The following is an 18119-nucleotide window of genomic DNA, read 5'->3' on the forward strand; positions in this document are numbered from 1 at the left end:
AGGCACGGGAATCGTTTGAATGGAAGGCAGAGATTTCAGTGAGCCGAGACTACACCACTGCATTCCAGCCTGAATAACAGAGTGAGACCATGTCTCAAAAAAAAAAAAAGAAAGAAAGGAAGGAAGGAAAGAAAAGAAAGAAAACCCAGGAACTTGCCACTGCCTCATTCCTAAAGTCTCTAGGTTTTAGCCTGTCTGCCTCTTCTCTCCACCTCTCGGTGTCTTCTTATGTTTACTTTACATATAATGTCAGCCATTGTAGTTGTTCTTAATGAGAGGAATAGGGAAAAGTGTGATACTCTATCCTCCCAGAATCAGAAGTCCCAAATTTCTCTTAATACTAAGCAGCACCATGTTTTAAGGAATAGGCATTAAAGTGTTTTCTCTTGTCCAAGGACTGAGAAGAACCAGGAGAATTTTGTCTGCTCTATTTCCTGACTCCTTTTCATTAATACTTAAATATGAGGTATTCAGCAACTATAGTCAGTTTGATAGCAAAGGTAGATGCTCCTTTGACATTTAATGGTATGTTCTTTGAAAGATTAGAGCTGTCAAAATGTCTGAAGGTTTTATTTGTACATTTTATTTCATTGTTTGGGCACTTTTTTGAGGCTGTTGACAGTTTTTGTTCATCCTCTGTATTTCCCCCTGAGGGGTCTTGAGGCTATACTGGGAGGGCACAAGGAAGTCCAAGCCCAGGGACTTAGCCTTCTTCCATCCCTTCCTGACACAGGGCTTTCACTAGAACAGTGAAGTCAGACTACTGGCGGCCATGCTGGAGCATGAAGGATAGCTGTGCCTCTGTGGGTGGGCTTGGCTCTAGCTGTCCATAGCAGGCGAGTCATTGCTCTTTGCATTCCTGATTTAGCAAGAACATGAGGGGACCCCAATATTGCAAAGAAACTGTTGCATGTCTTTCTCTTTTCCAGGCAAAAACTGATTATTCCAAATGGAAGTTGCCCTGTTATTCTGAATACTTACTTTTGTGAGAAAGTTGTTGCCAAAGAAGATTCAAAAAAAACTTGTGATGTGTACTATCCGGACATACCCCTTCCAAGAAGAAGCATCTCTTTGGCCCAGATGTTTGTAATTAAGGGTCTAACAAATAATTCACCTGAAATCCAGGTAAAGTCCTATTGACTTAAAGGTTTTATGCTTGTAATATGTTAGTGACTGGATTTGGAAGGGCTTCAGTGTAAGTGAAGATGTTTACCTTTTGTGTCCCTCCAAAAATCCCACCACAAGTATATATGCTGCAGGAACTTATTGTTATGCCTGAATATATTATAGTTCAGTTCAGCATTTAGTGGTGCTCTTTTTACAGTATTTCATCTTTCTAATTATGTATCTTTAATCTTTATTCTAATTTATTAAAACAGAGTCATGCATCACTTAACGGGGATATGTTCTGAGAAATTTGTCATTAGGTGATTTTGTCATTGTGTGACCATCATAAGAGTGCACTTACACAAACCTAGATGTTCCAGCCTACTGCACACTTAGGGTATATGGTATGGCTGATTGCTCCCAGGCCACAAACCTGCACAGCATGTTACTTTACTGAACACTGTAGGCAATTGTAACACAATGGTAAGTACTTGTGTATGTAAACATATCTAAACATAGAAAAAGGATAGTAAAAATACAGTCCAAAAGATAAAAAATGGTGCAACTGTATAGGGCATTTACCATAAATGGAGACTATAGAACTGGAAGTTGCTCTGGGTGAGTCAGTGAGTGAGTGCGGAGTGCATGTGAAGGCCTCAGACACTACTGTAGACTTTATAAACACTGAACACTTGCACTACACTAAATTAAATTTTTTCTTCAGTAATAAATAATTTAACCTTAATTTACTGTAACTTTCTAACTTTATAAACTTTAAATTTTTCATTAACTTTTTTACTCTTTATAGCAGCACTTAGCTTACAACACAAATACAAATAGCTATTCAAAAATATTTTTTCTTTATATCCTTTTTTCTGTTTTTATTTTTTATTTCTTTTTACTTTTAAAACTTCTTTGTTGCAAACTAAAATACAAACACACACAGTAGCCTAGGTCTTCACAGGGTCAGGACCATCAATATCACCATCTTCCACCTCCACATCTTGTCCCACTGGAATGTAGAGGGACAGTAATGTGCATGAAGCTGTCATCTCCTTGGATAACAATGCCTTCTTCTAGATACCTTCTGAAGGACCTGCCTGAGGATGTTTTACACATAACTTGTTTTTTAACATGTAGAACACTCTAAAATAACAATTAAAAGTATAGTACAGTAAATACATAAGCCGGTAACATTGTTTATTATTATCAAATATTAGGTACTATACATAACAGGATGTGCTAGACTTTTATGCAACTGGCAACACACTACTTTTGTTTACACCAGCATCACCACAAACGTGCATACATCACTAGGCAACAGGAATTTTTCATCTCCATCATAGTTTTATGAGACCACGGTCAAACATGCTGTCCATTGTTGACAGAAACATCATCATACAGTGCATGCTGGTATTTGACAACGTTCATTTTCTCTATTCTTGTAATGTCTAAGAATTTTTTAAAACCCTCCTTTATTTATTTAAAAAATCATATTTTTCTTTTCCACAATATCTATTATCCCTTGGGATAAAAAGAACTGCATAAGCTTGAGATTATATGCTGGAGTTGTTTTTTGCAATTTTACTTGTCCTAAGCCATGATCATTTGCCAAGATGAATTTAGGGAACTACTAAAATTCACTTGCTGTGGGCGCCCCTGGGACCACCCTAAGCACTGAATGTTCGTGTGGCTCCCAGTGCACTGGCCTCAAGGTCTCTGGGTTATATAAGTTGTCGCTAAGCAGAATGCTTCCTGAGACTGACAGATCAAGGGAGGAGGAATACGAAAGAAAAGCAGACAAACTTTCAGCCTGTTTTGTACCAGCTAGTCAAGCAAAATCTCTCTTTGACTATCAAAAGAAGTATCTGGAGAGGATTATGCAAAAAGGAAGACTCTCTAATCAATTTAATTATAACAGATAAAAAATATGGCCCAAAGCACATTACTGTTTTAACATATAGTTTTAAACAGCTATGTAATATTAATCCCATGAGATACATTTTTGGCCTATAACAGTGATAATGAAACTACTTGTAGCATAATGGTTAAACGTGTGAACTTTGGAACCAGATAACCTGGTTCAAATCCTAACTCAGCCACTTCCTGCTGGATCATCTCGGGCAAGATCCGTGGTCTCTGTGTCTCAGTTTTCTTATCTGTAAAATGGAGGTGTGATATTATCTATCTTCTTGGGTGGTTGTGTGAGGATAAGCATGTTTAATATGTAAATTTAAAAGCCTGGAATATATAGGAAGCACTCTGGAAGTGGTGGTGTTTTATTATGACAGGTGATATTATGTAAGGGGTTGTTGGGAGAATATGTGAGTATGTAAAATGCTTAGCCTCGGAGATTGCACATACAAGAACTTAATAAAATGAAGCATTTGTAGTATCCCTAGTCATTCTTTTATCTTCATTTTTGGTTTGTTCTGTTGGAATTCTTACCTCAAAAGAGAAAAATTTCTTGAATTATCATGAATTTTATTAGCAAAACTTTCTGTGTGTTTTCAAAGACCTGCCTGGTATAGCAGACATCCTGCTGTGCTCCTTGTTCTTTCACTGGCCTTCAGCTTGCAATCTTAGCCACCTGGCAGGCCCAGAGCCCCACACCACAAGTTCCTTTGTTTTCATCTTCATCATCACTTCAGTGTAGTGCAGATCCACTGGGGGGCTGCTTAAGGATGTCATTATTTGGTGTGCAGCATGTTGCTTGTTGTTAGCCAAACCTGAAACTTTGTGAGTCTTGAAACTGTTCCCTTTATGTATCTCGGCCAGATTGTGTGTAGTGGTGTAGCCACCACAGGGACAACCTCGACCCACGGGCACAAAGAAGCAAAACAGCACATCCCAGCCGGCACTCCCCTAAGGGATTCTCTCCTGGACGTGGTGGAAAGCCAGGGAGCTGCCTCATGGCCAGGAGCTGGGGTCCGAGTGGTGGTGCAAAGAGTGTATTCTCTTCCCAGCAGAGACAGCACCAGGGGTCAGCAGCGGGCCAGCTCAGGACACACAGACCCAGCTGGAACTCGGTGAGTGCCAAGATGCTGGTGTGGGGCAGGGGTGAAGAGTCACTTAGACAGAGTGCTCTAGAAAGTGGAGGCTCTTCCCAGAGCACGTTCTTAGCTGCATTCACCATATACGTGCACTGTTTTTGTTTTTCCTTGCATCAAAATTTGGGCTACATGGTATGATAAAGGATTTTATCTATCTATTTAATTTTAAAGTCCTATTAAAAATTAAATTTACTGCATTTTCTTTTACCTTTAATGGTTCATGTTCTTGAAAGTCATACAAATGCAAGAAATATTGGTTTTGTTCTGGCAAAGCCAAGACATGTGGTTGTCATACCTCAAAAGACCATTGCAACATCCAGTTTTATATGTCTTGAAAACCTGAGTAAGTAATGGCAATTGGTAAACCTGTGGCTTTCAGAGAGTACTGTATCAAACCATCTGTATCAGAACTGCCTAATGGAACTTTCTGCAATGATGTAAATGTTGTCTGTCTGCATCATCCAATGCAGTTAAGTGCAGACAAATGTAGTAGAAGTGATGTTGTCTTTACTCAGATTTAGGCCCTTCCTGGTGTTGGTTCTTACAGATAGCTGTAGACGCATGACTGACAGAGAGGTTTGTTTGTTTACATCAGAGCCTCAGCATAGTCTTTTTTTCTTTTTGCAACGTCCACCTCTGGAGTTCAAGAGATTCTCGTGCCCAAGTAGCTGGGATTACAGGCATGCACCACCATGCCTGGCTAATTTTTGTATTTTTAGTAGAGACAAGGTTTTGCTACGTTGGCCAGGCTGGTCTCAAGTTCCTGGCCTCAAGTGATCCACCCGCCTCAGCCCCCCAAAGTGCTGATATTACTGGCGTGAACCACCATGCCCAGCCTGGCATAGCCTTTTGAAGTTATCTCTGGCAATGATAATCGCCCTCAAGGAAGTAAGATGGATTTCCAACAGAATAGAAATTAAAAGTGTAGATGCTACTTCATCAGTTTTGTTTAACTATTAATAAGAAAACACATACTGAAGAAACAGTAATTAACAATCATCCTGGCCGGGCATGGTTGCTAACACCTATAATCCCAGCACTTTGGGAGGAGCCCTAGGCAGGCAGGTCACTTGAGCCCAGGAGTTTGAGACCACCCTGGACAAAGCAAGATGGCAAGACCACATCTCTAACATAAAGACAAAGCAATCATCGTGTCGTAACACTGCCTTCTGATGCCAGAGAGAGAAACAGGATACCTACGCTCCTATGTGAATTATGAATAATCTTCAAGTGGAGGCACTTTATTTGAAAATACTATGAATTTCAGAAAGTCACCTTGAGGTCTAGAGTTGGAGAATGTTTCTTTTGGAATTACAGAAAAAAAAAATGATTCTTTTTTGGAATATGCATGTTTGTGAAATCCATGAAATCAGTTTTAAGGTCTTTATCATGGCTTATAAATATAGACCAGTCTTGCACCCTGTGCCCTAAATCTGTGGTAAATTTATATAGAATTTTCTAAGACAGCTACCCATCAGACATAGGTTTTTGTTTTGTGTTTTTGTTTTGCTTGGCCTTTTTAATGACACATCCAGTGTTAGGTTTTAAAGAAGGGAATACTAGTTACCTTGGCAATGAGGAACTTGGTAGAGCTTCCTCATTTCAGCACACAGACCACACACTCCAAGGGGACGAGGAAACAGAGACAGTGGGGAACTGAATCACCCTGACAAGAAGGAACGACGAAACTGACGGTGTGGTTGCTTCCTCTGACTAATCACAGCCAATGCACGTTATGAAGGCTGTCCCTCTAGGTCCTCCAGTGGTGGTGGTTTTACTTGTTTAGCAAAGAGAGAAAAACTAGAAGCTAAAATCTGGTGAAATTCTACCAATGTGAGTGGCATTGTGAATGCTTTGGAGTTGTACTTTGGAATACATGTGGTGACATATCCAACGAGAATATGCTGGTGGTAGATTGAAAGAAGGCCAGGCATGAACTTCAAAAACAAGAAAACAACATCCAGTTATTCAGAGTTAATGAATATGCATTCTGTGTGATGCATTTTCTGTAGCACATCGGAGATTGTACAATATTGAAGCTAGGTAATATTATTCCCACTTTGCAGATGAGGAAACGGAGCCTCAAGGAGGATCTCACTGCTGACACAGGTGGACACAAAGAAAAATGCAATGGGATATAGAATCCCAGATGACATGGTTGTAGAGTGTTAGAGTTTAAAAGAAAAGGGAGAGGCCGGGCGCAGTGGCTCATGCCTGTAATTCCAGCACTTTGGGAGGCCGAGGCAGGCGGATCTCGAGGTCGGGAGATCTAGACCACCCTGGCCAACATGGTGAAACCCTGTCTCTACTAAAAATACAAAAATTAGCCGGCCATGGTGGTGCGCACCTGTAGTCCCAGCTACTCTGGAGACTGAGGCAGAAGAATCGCTTGAACCCAGGAGGTGGAGGTTGCAGTGAGCCGAGATCGTGCCACTGCATTCCAGCCTGGGGACAGAGCAAGACTCTGTCTCGAAAAGAAAAGGCAGAAAATTGAGTTAGAACCAAGCCGTGTTTAGCTTAAGGCTGACCCAGGGTCAAGTTGTCCAGGGCAGCAGAAGTGCAGGTGCCTTGCCCTGGGGAGACTTGGTTGGACTGTGTACAAAGATGAACTTTTGAACTAAGGGCCATAGTGTTGGCCTTGAGTTTGAGGACAGGGCTGCTGAGATGTCTTTGGGTACAAGAAGATCTGATCATTAATATTTTCTAGATTATTTTGCTGTGATAATGATCAGGCTCTCTAGTTTATATATCAAATTAATATAGAAGTAAAACTGTACTTTATTCACTACTAATTGTTTGCTAATATATTTAGAAAGAAAAACTTAGAGAATGTATCTGCCTTCAAGACACAGCAGTATGCATTCTAAGGCAGTTTTTTATACATGTACATGTAGCACGAACATTATTAGAAGATGCAGATGTGTAGCCTGGAAGATTTTCTGCCTGTGATTCCTGCTTTCAGCTTCCTGATCAGAGATGACATATGGAACACTCTGTGGGTCCCACAGGATAGACAAACTTGGGCTTAGCTAGTACAGACTCATCAGCCCAGCACACACAGAAGGAAAATTGCATAAGCAGTGACCCCTTCCAACTAAAGGCAGCTCTAAGTCTGGTCTCCTTGTTTTTCAGAATGGCTTTTCTTGAGCTCTTGTCATTATCTGCTCTACCCCAGAGATCTTTCAAGCTATTAGTAAACTCAAAGACAACCTTGATTACTGTGTATTTTCTGTGAAGTCCAGAAATTACCGTGTGAGAAGAAATTAAACCTGGGTGAAAAGAAACGAAGGTATCTTATGGCAGATTTGTTTGCCACAATAGTTGCCCCTTCCCAGCCCAAGTCAGGTGGTTGCTGATAAAACCCTGCAATTAATTTCTGTCTAAGTTTACTTTGCACCTTGATCATAGGTGTCAATCTCAGTCTGTTCCCAGTTCTCAGGCAGTGTCACTTTTCTGATACCAGTAACAGCTTATCTTCTGAAAGCTGACAGCTCAATTAGTGCCAACCTTGAAATTAAAAGAAAATTTTTTGAAGCAGCTAGTCCTGTTCAGGGTCAGATAGATTCTCTCAAAAGGTTCATGTCCTCTGCACTGTGAAACATTATCAGAAATAGACTTTACATTTCAGAAATATAATATGTTAGAGTCCCCTGTCCATTGTTCTTCTGGATGACTTCCTTTAACTTGAGCTGTTAATGAAAACATTTCTGTGAGGTTTCTCAAGGTGTTGTAGGTCAGAGTAACCAACGCAAACTTAAGTTTTATAAATCACTAAAATCAAAGGTAACAAAAAACTGATGCAGAAGGCACTCCCTAACCACAGAATAGGCAGTCTGTTCAAAGCCCAAACACACCTTTTTTATAGATCCACTACATGTTGAATGATCGTTAGATTAATGCATGACTAATAAAGCCATAGGCATTTTTTTTTTTTTTTAAGAGAAAGGGAGCACTGGCCGTCGAGGTAATTTATAACGAAAACTGAGGCAAAGAGAGAAAGTGATGATTCCTTAGTGATTCTCTGTGTCCTGGTGGTGCAGGTCCAGACCATATTACCTCACTCCAAGCCCATGGTGATTGTCAGCAGACATCACCTTTCTTTCTCCCTTTCTAAAACATTCTCTTCCTTTCTTCTTGAGATATTTAACCTAGGGACCAGTACTTTTTGTTTGTTTGTTTGTTTTTTAAACATGGTCTTGCTCTGTTGCCTAGGCTGGAGTGCAGTGGAGCAATCATGGCTTATTGCAGCCTCAACCTCCTGAGCTCAAGCAGTCCTTCCACCTCAGCCCCCAAGTAGTTGGAACCACAGGCACGTGCCACCACACCCAGCTAATTTTTTTTTTTTTTTTTTTTTTTAGAGACAGGGTCTCACTCTGTTGCCCAGGCTGATCTCAAACTTGTAACCTCAAGCAATCCTCCTGCCTTGGCTTTCCAAAGTACTAGGACTACAGGCGTGAGCCACCATACCTGACCAAGTAATGTAATCTTTATCCTTTAGAGATGCAAATTATTTCTTGCCCTTCATTGCAGAAATATTTTAAAGTGGAGAGTTAGTCCTTTGCAAGAGGACAGAACTTGCTAAATAGTTGTGTCTTCAGACAAAAAGCTGGAGAAATTCACTGAGCTGGACTCAGAAAAAAAGCACATTTTCCTTTTTCCATACCTTGATGTTTTACTCCTGTTTTTGGTCTTTTGGCCTTTTCTTTATTTTCATGTTGTGTATTTATTCCTTCTTTTCACTAAGAAAAAAAAATCCACCATGCCCTGGACCAGGTCCTGGGCCTGCAGTGGTTGACAAAACCAGACATTGTCTCTGTGTTCCTAGAGCATAGTCCTAGTGAGAGATTCCACACAAAATAATTTACAACAAATGCATTTATGATTACAAGTTGCAGTAAGTGCCCTGGTGAGAAAAAAAATAGGGCACAAAGGAGAACGTACATAATTTAGTTTAGAGGGTTCAAAGATGGTGTTCTAAGGCAGTACTCTTTAAGTTTAGGTGTTAGGTAAAGAGAAGATGAAAGAGAATTGCTCACAGAAGAGAGAATACCTTTGAAAAGCTCTTGGACAGGAGGGAGATGCCAGCATGACCATGCTGCGCGGGCCAGCAAGAGATCCCAGGCAGGAAACCGGCCACAGCCTAGTGGACCATGTGCAGGAGCTGCAGTGTCTGCTGTGGCTGCCCACTGATCAAGAATGAGGTTGACCCGCTTGAAAATCAGCTTTAGCTATCAGGGGTTTAGTAGGATGGGCACATGGGCCAGGGCCCAGTGAAAGCAGAGAGACCCAGGAAGCAGCTACTGCCATAGTCCAGGTCAGAGAGGACTGGTGGGTTCCTGAGTCTCCTGTGGCTTTGCCAGAGCTAGAGAAAAGGTCCGCGTTCTGGATGTGTGTGATGGCTTCATAATGGATTGGTTGGGGGAGGAGCAAAGTAGAAGGGAATATTCAGAGAGCGAGCCTCAGCTTGAGTTATTTAGTTGAAGGATGTTCCCATTTGCTGAGATGAGAAAAACTACAGTGAGAGCAGGTCTGGAAGAAAGCTTGAGAATGCAGTCTGTGCCTACTGAGTTTGAGATTCCTATGAGACATCCAAGAACAGATGTCCTGTGAGAAAGCTGGACATACATACCTTACACCCAGAAGGTTTTAGATTGGACATAAATGTTTGGGGGCTCTCAGCTTGTGTCTGGTCACTATGTATCTTTGTATGTTCATTCATTTTGTTTGTGGATGTTAGCAGGTTATGTTTGTTTATGGTGCCAAGCTCCAAAGGCACTAATGGCTGTGAGTGCAAGGCAGCAGTGTCCTGTCACAGCTGAGTCTACAACCAGGGCTGTGGAGGAGGTCACTTTAGGGAAACAGTAGAGACAAAGGAAAGAAGAAATGCAGGCATTCAGCTCCAAGGTCCTCTTGCATTGGAAAGCAGGTAGAAGAGGAGACCGCTGAGGAAATAGAGGAGGCTGGGCTGGTGAAGCAAGAGGAAACCAGAACTGGTGGCAAGCGCTCAGGATGGTGCTTCCATGTGGGAGGGGACCCATAGTACTGCAAAGTCTAATAAAGTGGGCATTGAAAACCTGTGCCCCAGATTTGGGAGGAGTTGCTGGGTCACTTCATGAGCAGGAGGTGTAGGGAACAGTGAGCGCAGAAGCTCACTTAGCAGAGTAGAGTGGGTGGGATGCCAGAGGAGGAACAGGCTTGGATAATAAATGTTTTCTTGATGCACAAGGGGATGACAATATCCAAATTTACATAGAACAACAGAACTGCAATGAGGGCATTCTGTCTCTTGTTTCCTAATGTGTATGCAGGTACCATTTTTCTTTTAAAAATGCATTGAGACCGGTGGTTTAATGGAAAGGACAAAAAGTCTGGAATCAGACTGGTGTGGGTTCACTGGTGACAGGACATTTAGCAGGGAGACTGGGGCAAATTGTGTTTCCTTGTCCGTGAAACTGGTATTATAATACTATAATGCAGACTGATGGTGAGGACTGATTGGGATGATGTATGTGAAGTACTCAGCGGGATGCTTCCCATATGACAAGTACTCAGTAAAAAGCAGCTCACTCCCTCTTTAACAGCAACATAGATGCTTAAAAAAATAGTGGTAAAGAGCATTGCTACAATAATACAAACTTGAACTAAGCAAAGATAAGCTATTCCTTTACAAATCAGCACTCAGTGTTGGTACTGAGTCTGCCATCTGGCTGCTGAGGAAGCTTGCTTGAAGGTGATTTTCATTTCTATACTTTTGGCCACCTCATTCCCCACCTCTACCCCTACCACTGCCATCAAATAGGAGTTGATGCCCATTTACTTTGGAAAAGAAACATTTGTGTAAATTTGTATGTGAAGTATGACCACCACTGTCTAAATGATGGAGATATGGAAGTTCCTCTGGAATAAACATATTGCAGAAAACTGCGCTAATGCTGGGGCCAGTGTTGAATGGTGCTGATACTGTGGTTGGAAATTTTTTTACTTTGTCCAGAGCATTAAACAAATAAAGATCCCATCCAGGCACGGTGGCTCATGCCTGTAATCCCAGCACTTTGGGAGGCCGAGGTGGGCGGATCACGAGGTCAAGAGATCGAGACCATTCTGGCTAACACGATGAAACCCCATCTTTACTAAAAATACAAAAATAAAAAAATAGCCAGGCATGGTGGTGGGCACCTGTAGTCCCAGCTACTGGGGAGGCTGAGACAGGAGAATGGTGTGAATCCAGGAGGTGGAGCTTGCAGTGAGCTGAGATCGCACCACTGCACTCCAGCCTGGGTGACAGAGTGAGACTCCATCTCAAAGAAACAAACAAAAAAACAAAGATCCCAAACTCCTGATGGTGAGAATGGTTCAGATTAAGGCCAAACGAGGAACATGCACTAGTAGATCATGGATGTGATGATTAGGGGCATTAGGCTTTGCATGTGTTTGGATAGTGAAGAAAGACTCTTGGATCAAGCTTACTAGACTCCTTTTGAAAAGCTGGTCAGCTGTGACACATTGATTCCCCAGCTGTGTGCTCACCTGCTGTGTCCTGTTGGGTGAATACAGCTCTTCTCCCTGCTTGTGAACCTTACTTTTCTTCCCGCTGAACAGTTGGGAGATATTCTTGACTCTGCCTCCTTTTCTCTGTATTGAGATAGGGTGGCATACATTCCTTCTCTGTAACAGTGGCATATCCCTGTCTACAGTTGAAGAGCCTGAAGGGAAGACAGCTCCCTCGTCAACAACACAGGGAACCATTTCACCTGCTTTTCTTTTATGTACCACCACATACTGCCAGAGTTGGTGGAATGACTGTTCATCCATCTGCTTAGCATCACATTTTTGTAAGGTGGTTGTTGTCACTCATACTTGCTTTATTTCTGAAGTCTCTTTGCTTCTTCCTGTTGTAGAAAAGTTCGAATTGTTCCTTTTCAATGATTTGAATTTTTTTATTGTAATGTGAAAGATTGTGAGTGCAGAGTATCTTTTTTTTTTTTTTTTTTTTGCATGTCCTTATAACTGATGCCATAGCCCATGCCTTAGGTTTGTTCTTACCTGTGCTCATTCAATTCATTTAAATCATCCCTTAATTATTAGTTCTGTGTCCATGAGTCTTAAATAAACCTTTTAATCTCAGCTGCCCATCTCTTCTTAACCTTTGTTTGTTTCCTCTCTAAAACAGTTATTGTCAGTCCTTATGATATCCAGGGCCATTTGACATTGTTTCTTCTCAGCCCTGGCTCAATATTAAAGCCTAATGAGGAACATGCACTGGTAGATCGTGGATGTGATGATTAGGGGCCTTAGCCTTTGTGTGTGTTTGGACAGTGGAAAAAGATTCTTGCATCAAGCTTTACTAAATTCCTTTTGAAAAGGTAGTCAACCATTTTGACTACCTGAAAAGGTGGTCCGAAATTTTCAAAAGGAATCTAGTAAGCTTCATCCAAGAGTCTCTCTCCACTGTCCAAACATACACAAAGGCTAATTCTAGTAGCAGAATTAGTCTTACTACTGCTTATTCTACTAATTGACATCCAGACCCTTTATATTCTTTGCCATTCTTCCTGTCCACATGCCGACTTACTGTAAGAATAAAGACATATCGTAACCCATGGAATTACAGTCTGGTGTTTATGGTTCTGTCATGTATACACAGAGAGATCTAGAAATTGGAACTTGACTCATGGGGACCCGAAGGAATCTATCTTACCTCTATCACATTTTTAAAGAGCTTTATTGATACATAATTCATATCCCATAAAATTCATTTATTTAAAGTGTACAATTCAGTTATGTTTATTGTAATTACAGACTTGTGCAATCATGACTATAATATGAAATTAGAACTTTCTGCAATCTCAAAAAGAAACCCCATACCAATTGACTGCCAATTCCCAATTCTTCCCAGCCCCTGGCAACCACTTATCTACTTTTTGTCTCTACAGATTTGCTTATTCTGGATACTTCATATAAGTAGAATCACAAATCTTTTGTGACTGCCTTCTTTTACCTAGCATAATATTTTTAAGGTTTATCCATGTTGTGATATGTTTCAGTACTTCATTCCTTGTTATGGATGAATAATAATCCATTATCTGTGAATATACCATATTTTATTTCTCTTTTGAGTTGATGCACACCTGAGTTGTTTCCACTTTATGATTAACATGAATAGTGCTACTATGAATATCTGCATACAAGTTTTTTGTGTGGATATATTTTCATTTCTCCTGAATATATATCTAGGCATGGAATTGCTGAGTCATAAGGTAACTCTATGTTTGATTTTCTGAGGGACTGCCACAGTATTTTCCAAAGTGGCTACACGATTTTACATTCCCATCAGCAATGTAAAATATACCAGGGTTCCACTTTCTCCACATCCACTCCAAAATTTGTTATTGTTGTCTTTTTTATTGTAGCCATCCACTTGTGTCTGAAGTGGGTATCTCATTGTGGCTTTGATTTGCATTTCCTGATGACTAGCAATGTTGAGCATCTTTTTTTTTTTGAGACGGAGTCTCGCTCTGTCGCCAGGGCGGCATGCAGTGGCACAATCTCGGCTCACTGCAACCTCCGCCTCCCAGGTTCAAGCGATTCTTCTGCCTCAGCCTCCCAAGTAGCTGGGACTGCAGGTGCACGCTACCATGCCCAGCTAATTTTTTGTATTTTTAGTAGAGACAGAGTTTTGCCATGTTGGCCTGGATGGTCTCAATATCTTGACCTCATCATCTGCCTGCCTCAGCCTCCCAAAGTGCTGGGATTACAGGTGTGAGCCACTGCACCTGGTTGAGCGTCTTTTCATAGGCTATTGGCTGTTCGTATATCTTCTTTAGAGAAATGTCTTTCAAGTCCTTTGCCTATTTTTGAAGTTGGGTTATTTTTTGTTGTTGAATTGTAAGAGTTCTCTGTATAAGTCCTTTATCATTTGCAAATATTTTTTCCCATTCTGTGGAGTTTTTCACTTTTTTGATAGTGTCCTTTGAAACACAAAGATTTATCATTTTGACAATGTCCAATTTATCATTTTTGTTATTATTGCTTGTGTTTTCAGGGTCATATCTAAGAAACCATTGGTGAATCCAAGGTTATGCAAACATACTTCTATGTTTTCTTCCAAGAATTTTATAGCTTTTGCCCTTATATTTTGGTCTGTGATCCATTTTGAGTTAATTTGTGTGTATGGTCCAACATCGTGGGTTGGACCCTCCTTGTGGTTAAAGATTATGTTTAGTACTAATAGTAGTCTTTATGTTTTATTTAAATATATATCTTATTTTTGGCATTTGTTACAGTTTGCACTGTTATGTCTTTGTGTGCATAGCATTTCTTCCCTTGTAGGTAGCAGAAAATAGATCCATTTCTCCACCCTTTGTCTCTTTTAACTTTTATCATTTTATTGATCTAGTGTTGTGTTACACAGCTATCTGATTGAAACAGTAAAAGTTTCAGAGTAGAGTTAGAGGTGTAAATAATATGAAAGTAGTATGTTCATGCTCTTTAAACACTTGATAATATGAACCTATATCATTTGACCTATGTTCTCATTTATGGCTACACACATTGAATAACTTTCTTGGTAAACTTATGGATAATATGAAAACTGCAGTGAAAGTTTCCATGCTCTTTTTTTCTATATATTAAACCAGTGATAGACTTGAAGGAAAAAATGAAATGGAATGGCAACAGCCTAGGGATATGAGTACAGACAATTATGAAGTTTTGATAATAGAATGAAAACAGCAAGAGTAATTTTCCAGATTCATATTCAGTCATGGTATGTGTAACCACCATTCTAAGTTTGCATCTTAACCTGGCCATGGTGATTTTCCAGCACCTGTCATCCATCAAGAACAAGAAGGATTTCAAGGTGGCCCTATATAAAAGGCATGGAATTTTTTCCTCCCTATTTCTGACCTCCTTTCTCTGGAAACTTTTGTTCCTGAAAGAGGCTGGAGACCTGGAACAGTCTCCCCACTCTTCCTACCATACCCCCACCCCATTCCTGCAGCTGCAATCTGGAGCAGCACTGTGATCACACTAGAACTTTCCTGTGAGTCAGATTGCAGCTCTGGAGTGTGCTTTGCTGAGATGATGGCACAGAGAAGAGCCATGGGAGACAGCACACAGCCTGGCAGAGTCTTCAGGGGTGGCCAGATGCAAGCACACAGTGCCACGTGCCTCTGTGGGCAAGAAGCAGAGACAGGGCGAGATCAAGCCTGACCCAACTTGACTTCCTCCTCCAGCTGAGCCGCCACACCTTGCTGCCCCTCTCCTCCCTTTTTGCCTCTGTCAAATGACCTACTCTGCCCTCTCTTCCAGCTGCTGCTAGACCCAGAGCATTTGGTGCAGCCAGCTGGCAGGTTTGGTAGGCTCACCCTTGTTATGCTGATTTCTTGGCTCCACAGTTCTCAGTGGCTTGAGCCAGCTCAGCTCCTTCTCCACAGGGAACTGGAGCAAAAATCCTGCAGAGCAATTCTTGGGTTGGACACCGTCTTCCCAGGAGAGAGGATTGTACATGAACAGATGCCCTTGTTTCTTCCTCACTTGCTGCTCTGGCACTGGTATTATAAATGGTCTGAACTTTCACATTTATTTGCACAGATACAAAAGAGAGTGACAGATGCTTGATTATATAATGAGACTAACAACCAGGTATTAAACATTGCACTGATACTTGTCATTGCCTTCAAAATAAGCTCTATGTGTTTTCTTTACTTCAGTTGTCTCATTTAACCATAAATAAGCCCTCGGAGGTCAGGGGCTGTGACTCATCTGGTTTTGGTACTGGACCATGAATGCAGTAGACACCCAGCAAGTATGTGTTGATGGGAAACAGCAATGGCTGATTGAGCAGCTAAGAAGGTGGGGTGAGGTTGTGGCTCCCCTTCCCTTCTCAGGATGAACCAGTCCATGGAGTTGTACTACAAATGTTGTTGTTTGTCTAAGGAGATTGACGAGGCCAGTGAGGTAGAACTTGCCAGGAATACTCTGCTTTGGGACAGAGGTGATGTGTGTTCCAATCAGATAGAGGATGAGACACTGGGAACCAAGGTCCCTGAAGAATGTTCAGTCAGTATAAACAAATAGGGAACAGCACAAGGAGGGACACTTAGGGAAGTGGCAGGGGAGGAACAAGGGCAGCTCTTGGGTGAAGATGTTTATAAAGAAAATAGAGGCTGGGCTCGGTGTCTCACGCCTGTAATCCCAGCACTTTGGGAGGCCAAGACGGGCAGATCATGAGGTCAGATTGAGACCATCTGGCTAACACAGTGAAACCCTGTCTTTACTAAAAATACAAAAAATTAGCCAGGTGTGGTAGGGGGGCACCTGTAGTTCCAGCTACTTGGGAGGCTGAGGTAGGAGAATGGCGTGAACCCGGGAGGTGGAGCTTACAGTGAGCCGAGATGGCGCCACTGCACCCCAGCCTGGGCAACAGAGCGAGACTCCATCTCAAAAAAAAAAAAAGAAAATAGAGAATTCAGTGGATAATGATGTAAGGGTTTTAAAGCATTTATTACAATTAATGTAGAACTAAAAGTTCAAGCAAAAATTAAACAACCACAGGCAGATGATAGAATTAAAATATGACATTTAACATCGAATGAAATAAAATTACCTGAGAGGAAGGAACTCATCATTTGAATTAAACAAAAAAGGAGAACTGAGTCGTCCAGAGGTAGCTTGTGGGGAGAGACTCCACAGGCCTCTGGTATCTGTATCTCAAGGCAACTGTGTGAGGCCCTCCACACGTACCTGGCCTGCCACCTGGTTTCCCGTAAGTGCAAGACCACCCTTCCTATCTTTGGTGTGGAATCTCAATGCAGGTTGTCTACAGCTCCTAGAGGAGGGAACAAGAGAGGACTAGATTATATGCATGCTATGGAGTGGGAAGAAGAGTGAAATAAATGTCAAAATCTTATTGATGCCTCCCAATGAAATCAGATTTTTGGAAAACTTCAGAAGTGGCTTATTCAGCTTTGTACTTCGAGTCTTTGCACACAGGTAAGTTAAATAGAACCCTGGCTACCCTGAAATCCCGCAGACATTGAATGAGGAGAAGCTGAACATCTCTGAGGACCCATCTCCTCAAGAGCTATGGAAAAGTGGGAAACTGCAGTGACAGCAAGGATACCAGGAAATCTTGTCTTGAAAATTTTTGAACTTAATTCTGGTTTGTACTCAGCTCATGGTTGCATCATCTCTCCAGAAAAGGCTAGAACAAGATTTCCTGAAATGATATATGTTCAAGAGCTACCGCGTATTTGGGAGAAAGTGTCATTCCTAATGGCAGACAATAAAGGCATTATCTGGTAATTTACTTTTATGTTTCAGTTTTTAACTTCTTCCAGGTGCTTCCTAAATAATAATATCTGGTCTCTGCTTTATGTTTGGGTGGAAAATTGGGGAGAGTATAACCCAAGGAGCCGAGGGGCAACGATGAAGCCATGTACCTGTGAGCACTGTGACTTTTAGGCCTTGTGACAGCTATGACTCATCTGTCACCTCTGCCTGGTCAGAGTATGCTCTGTTAATGTTGTGGTAAAAAACACTAAGTATGTCCATTTACATATATGCATTCATATGTGTCCCCTTTATACACTACCTGGAAGCTTCCATAAGAAGAGACTGTTTCCAGTCACTGCCACCATGGAGGAAATGGATGCTATGCGGCAGGCTCCCGGAATGCCTGGTAGAACCATGTGAATTTTATGTGTATGTATGCATTAACTTATATTTATTTATTTATTGAGATAAAATTAACATAAAATTGACCATTTTGAAGTGTGTAATTCAGTGGTAGCACATTCACAATGTTGTACAACTACCAACGCTATATCATTCCAAAACAGTTTAATCACACCAAAGGAAATCCTATACATATTAAGCAGTCCCTCCCCACTAACCCCTTACCCAGCCCGTTGCAGCTACCAGTCTGCTTTCTGTTTCTGTGTATTTGTCTGTTCTGAA

At 41.3% G+C, this 18119-nt stretch overlaps 1 protein-coding gene across 49 annotated transcripts in view; it reads left to right on the top strand.

Annotated features, from left to right (window-relative positions):
* The window catches only part of SPIDR (scaffold protein involved in DNA repair), a 484346-nt gene that overhangs the window by 331796 nt on the left and 134431 nt on the right, over window positions 1-18119 (top strand). For 41 of the 49 annotated variants that reach the window (XR_012416420.1, XR_012416421.1, XR_012416419.1 and 38 more), the window contains 2 exons: window positions 930-1125; window positions 3886-4136. The exons of 1 other annotated variant lie outside the window; for it this stretch is intronic. Coding sequence is in view for 42 of the 48 variants with exons in the window: in XM_065519183.2 (XP_065375255.1) it covers window positions 930-1125; window positions 3886-4136 (447 nt within the window). In the remaining 6 variants the exon portion in view is untranslated. Of the gene's footprint in view, window positions 1-929; window positions 1126-3885; window positions 4137-8518; window positions 11485-14982; window positions 16622-17357; window positions 17462-17761; window positions 17865-18119 lie in introns of those variants that run through there. 7 more of the 49 variants (XR_012416423.1, XM_073998800.1, XM_073998801.1 and 4 more) reach the window with 7 other exon arrangements.

The sequence above is a fragment of the Macaca fascicularis genome, chromosome 8 (genome assembly GCF_037993035.2).
Source record: "Macaca fascicularis isolate 582-1 chromosome 8, T2T-MFA8v1.1".
NCBI classification, from domain to species: Eukaryota; Metazoa; Chordata; class Mammalia; order Primates; family Cercopithecidae; genus Macaca; species Macaca fascicularis.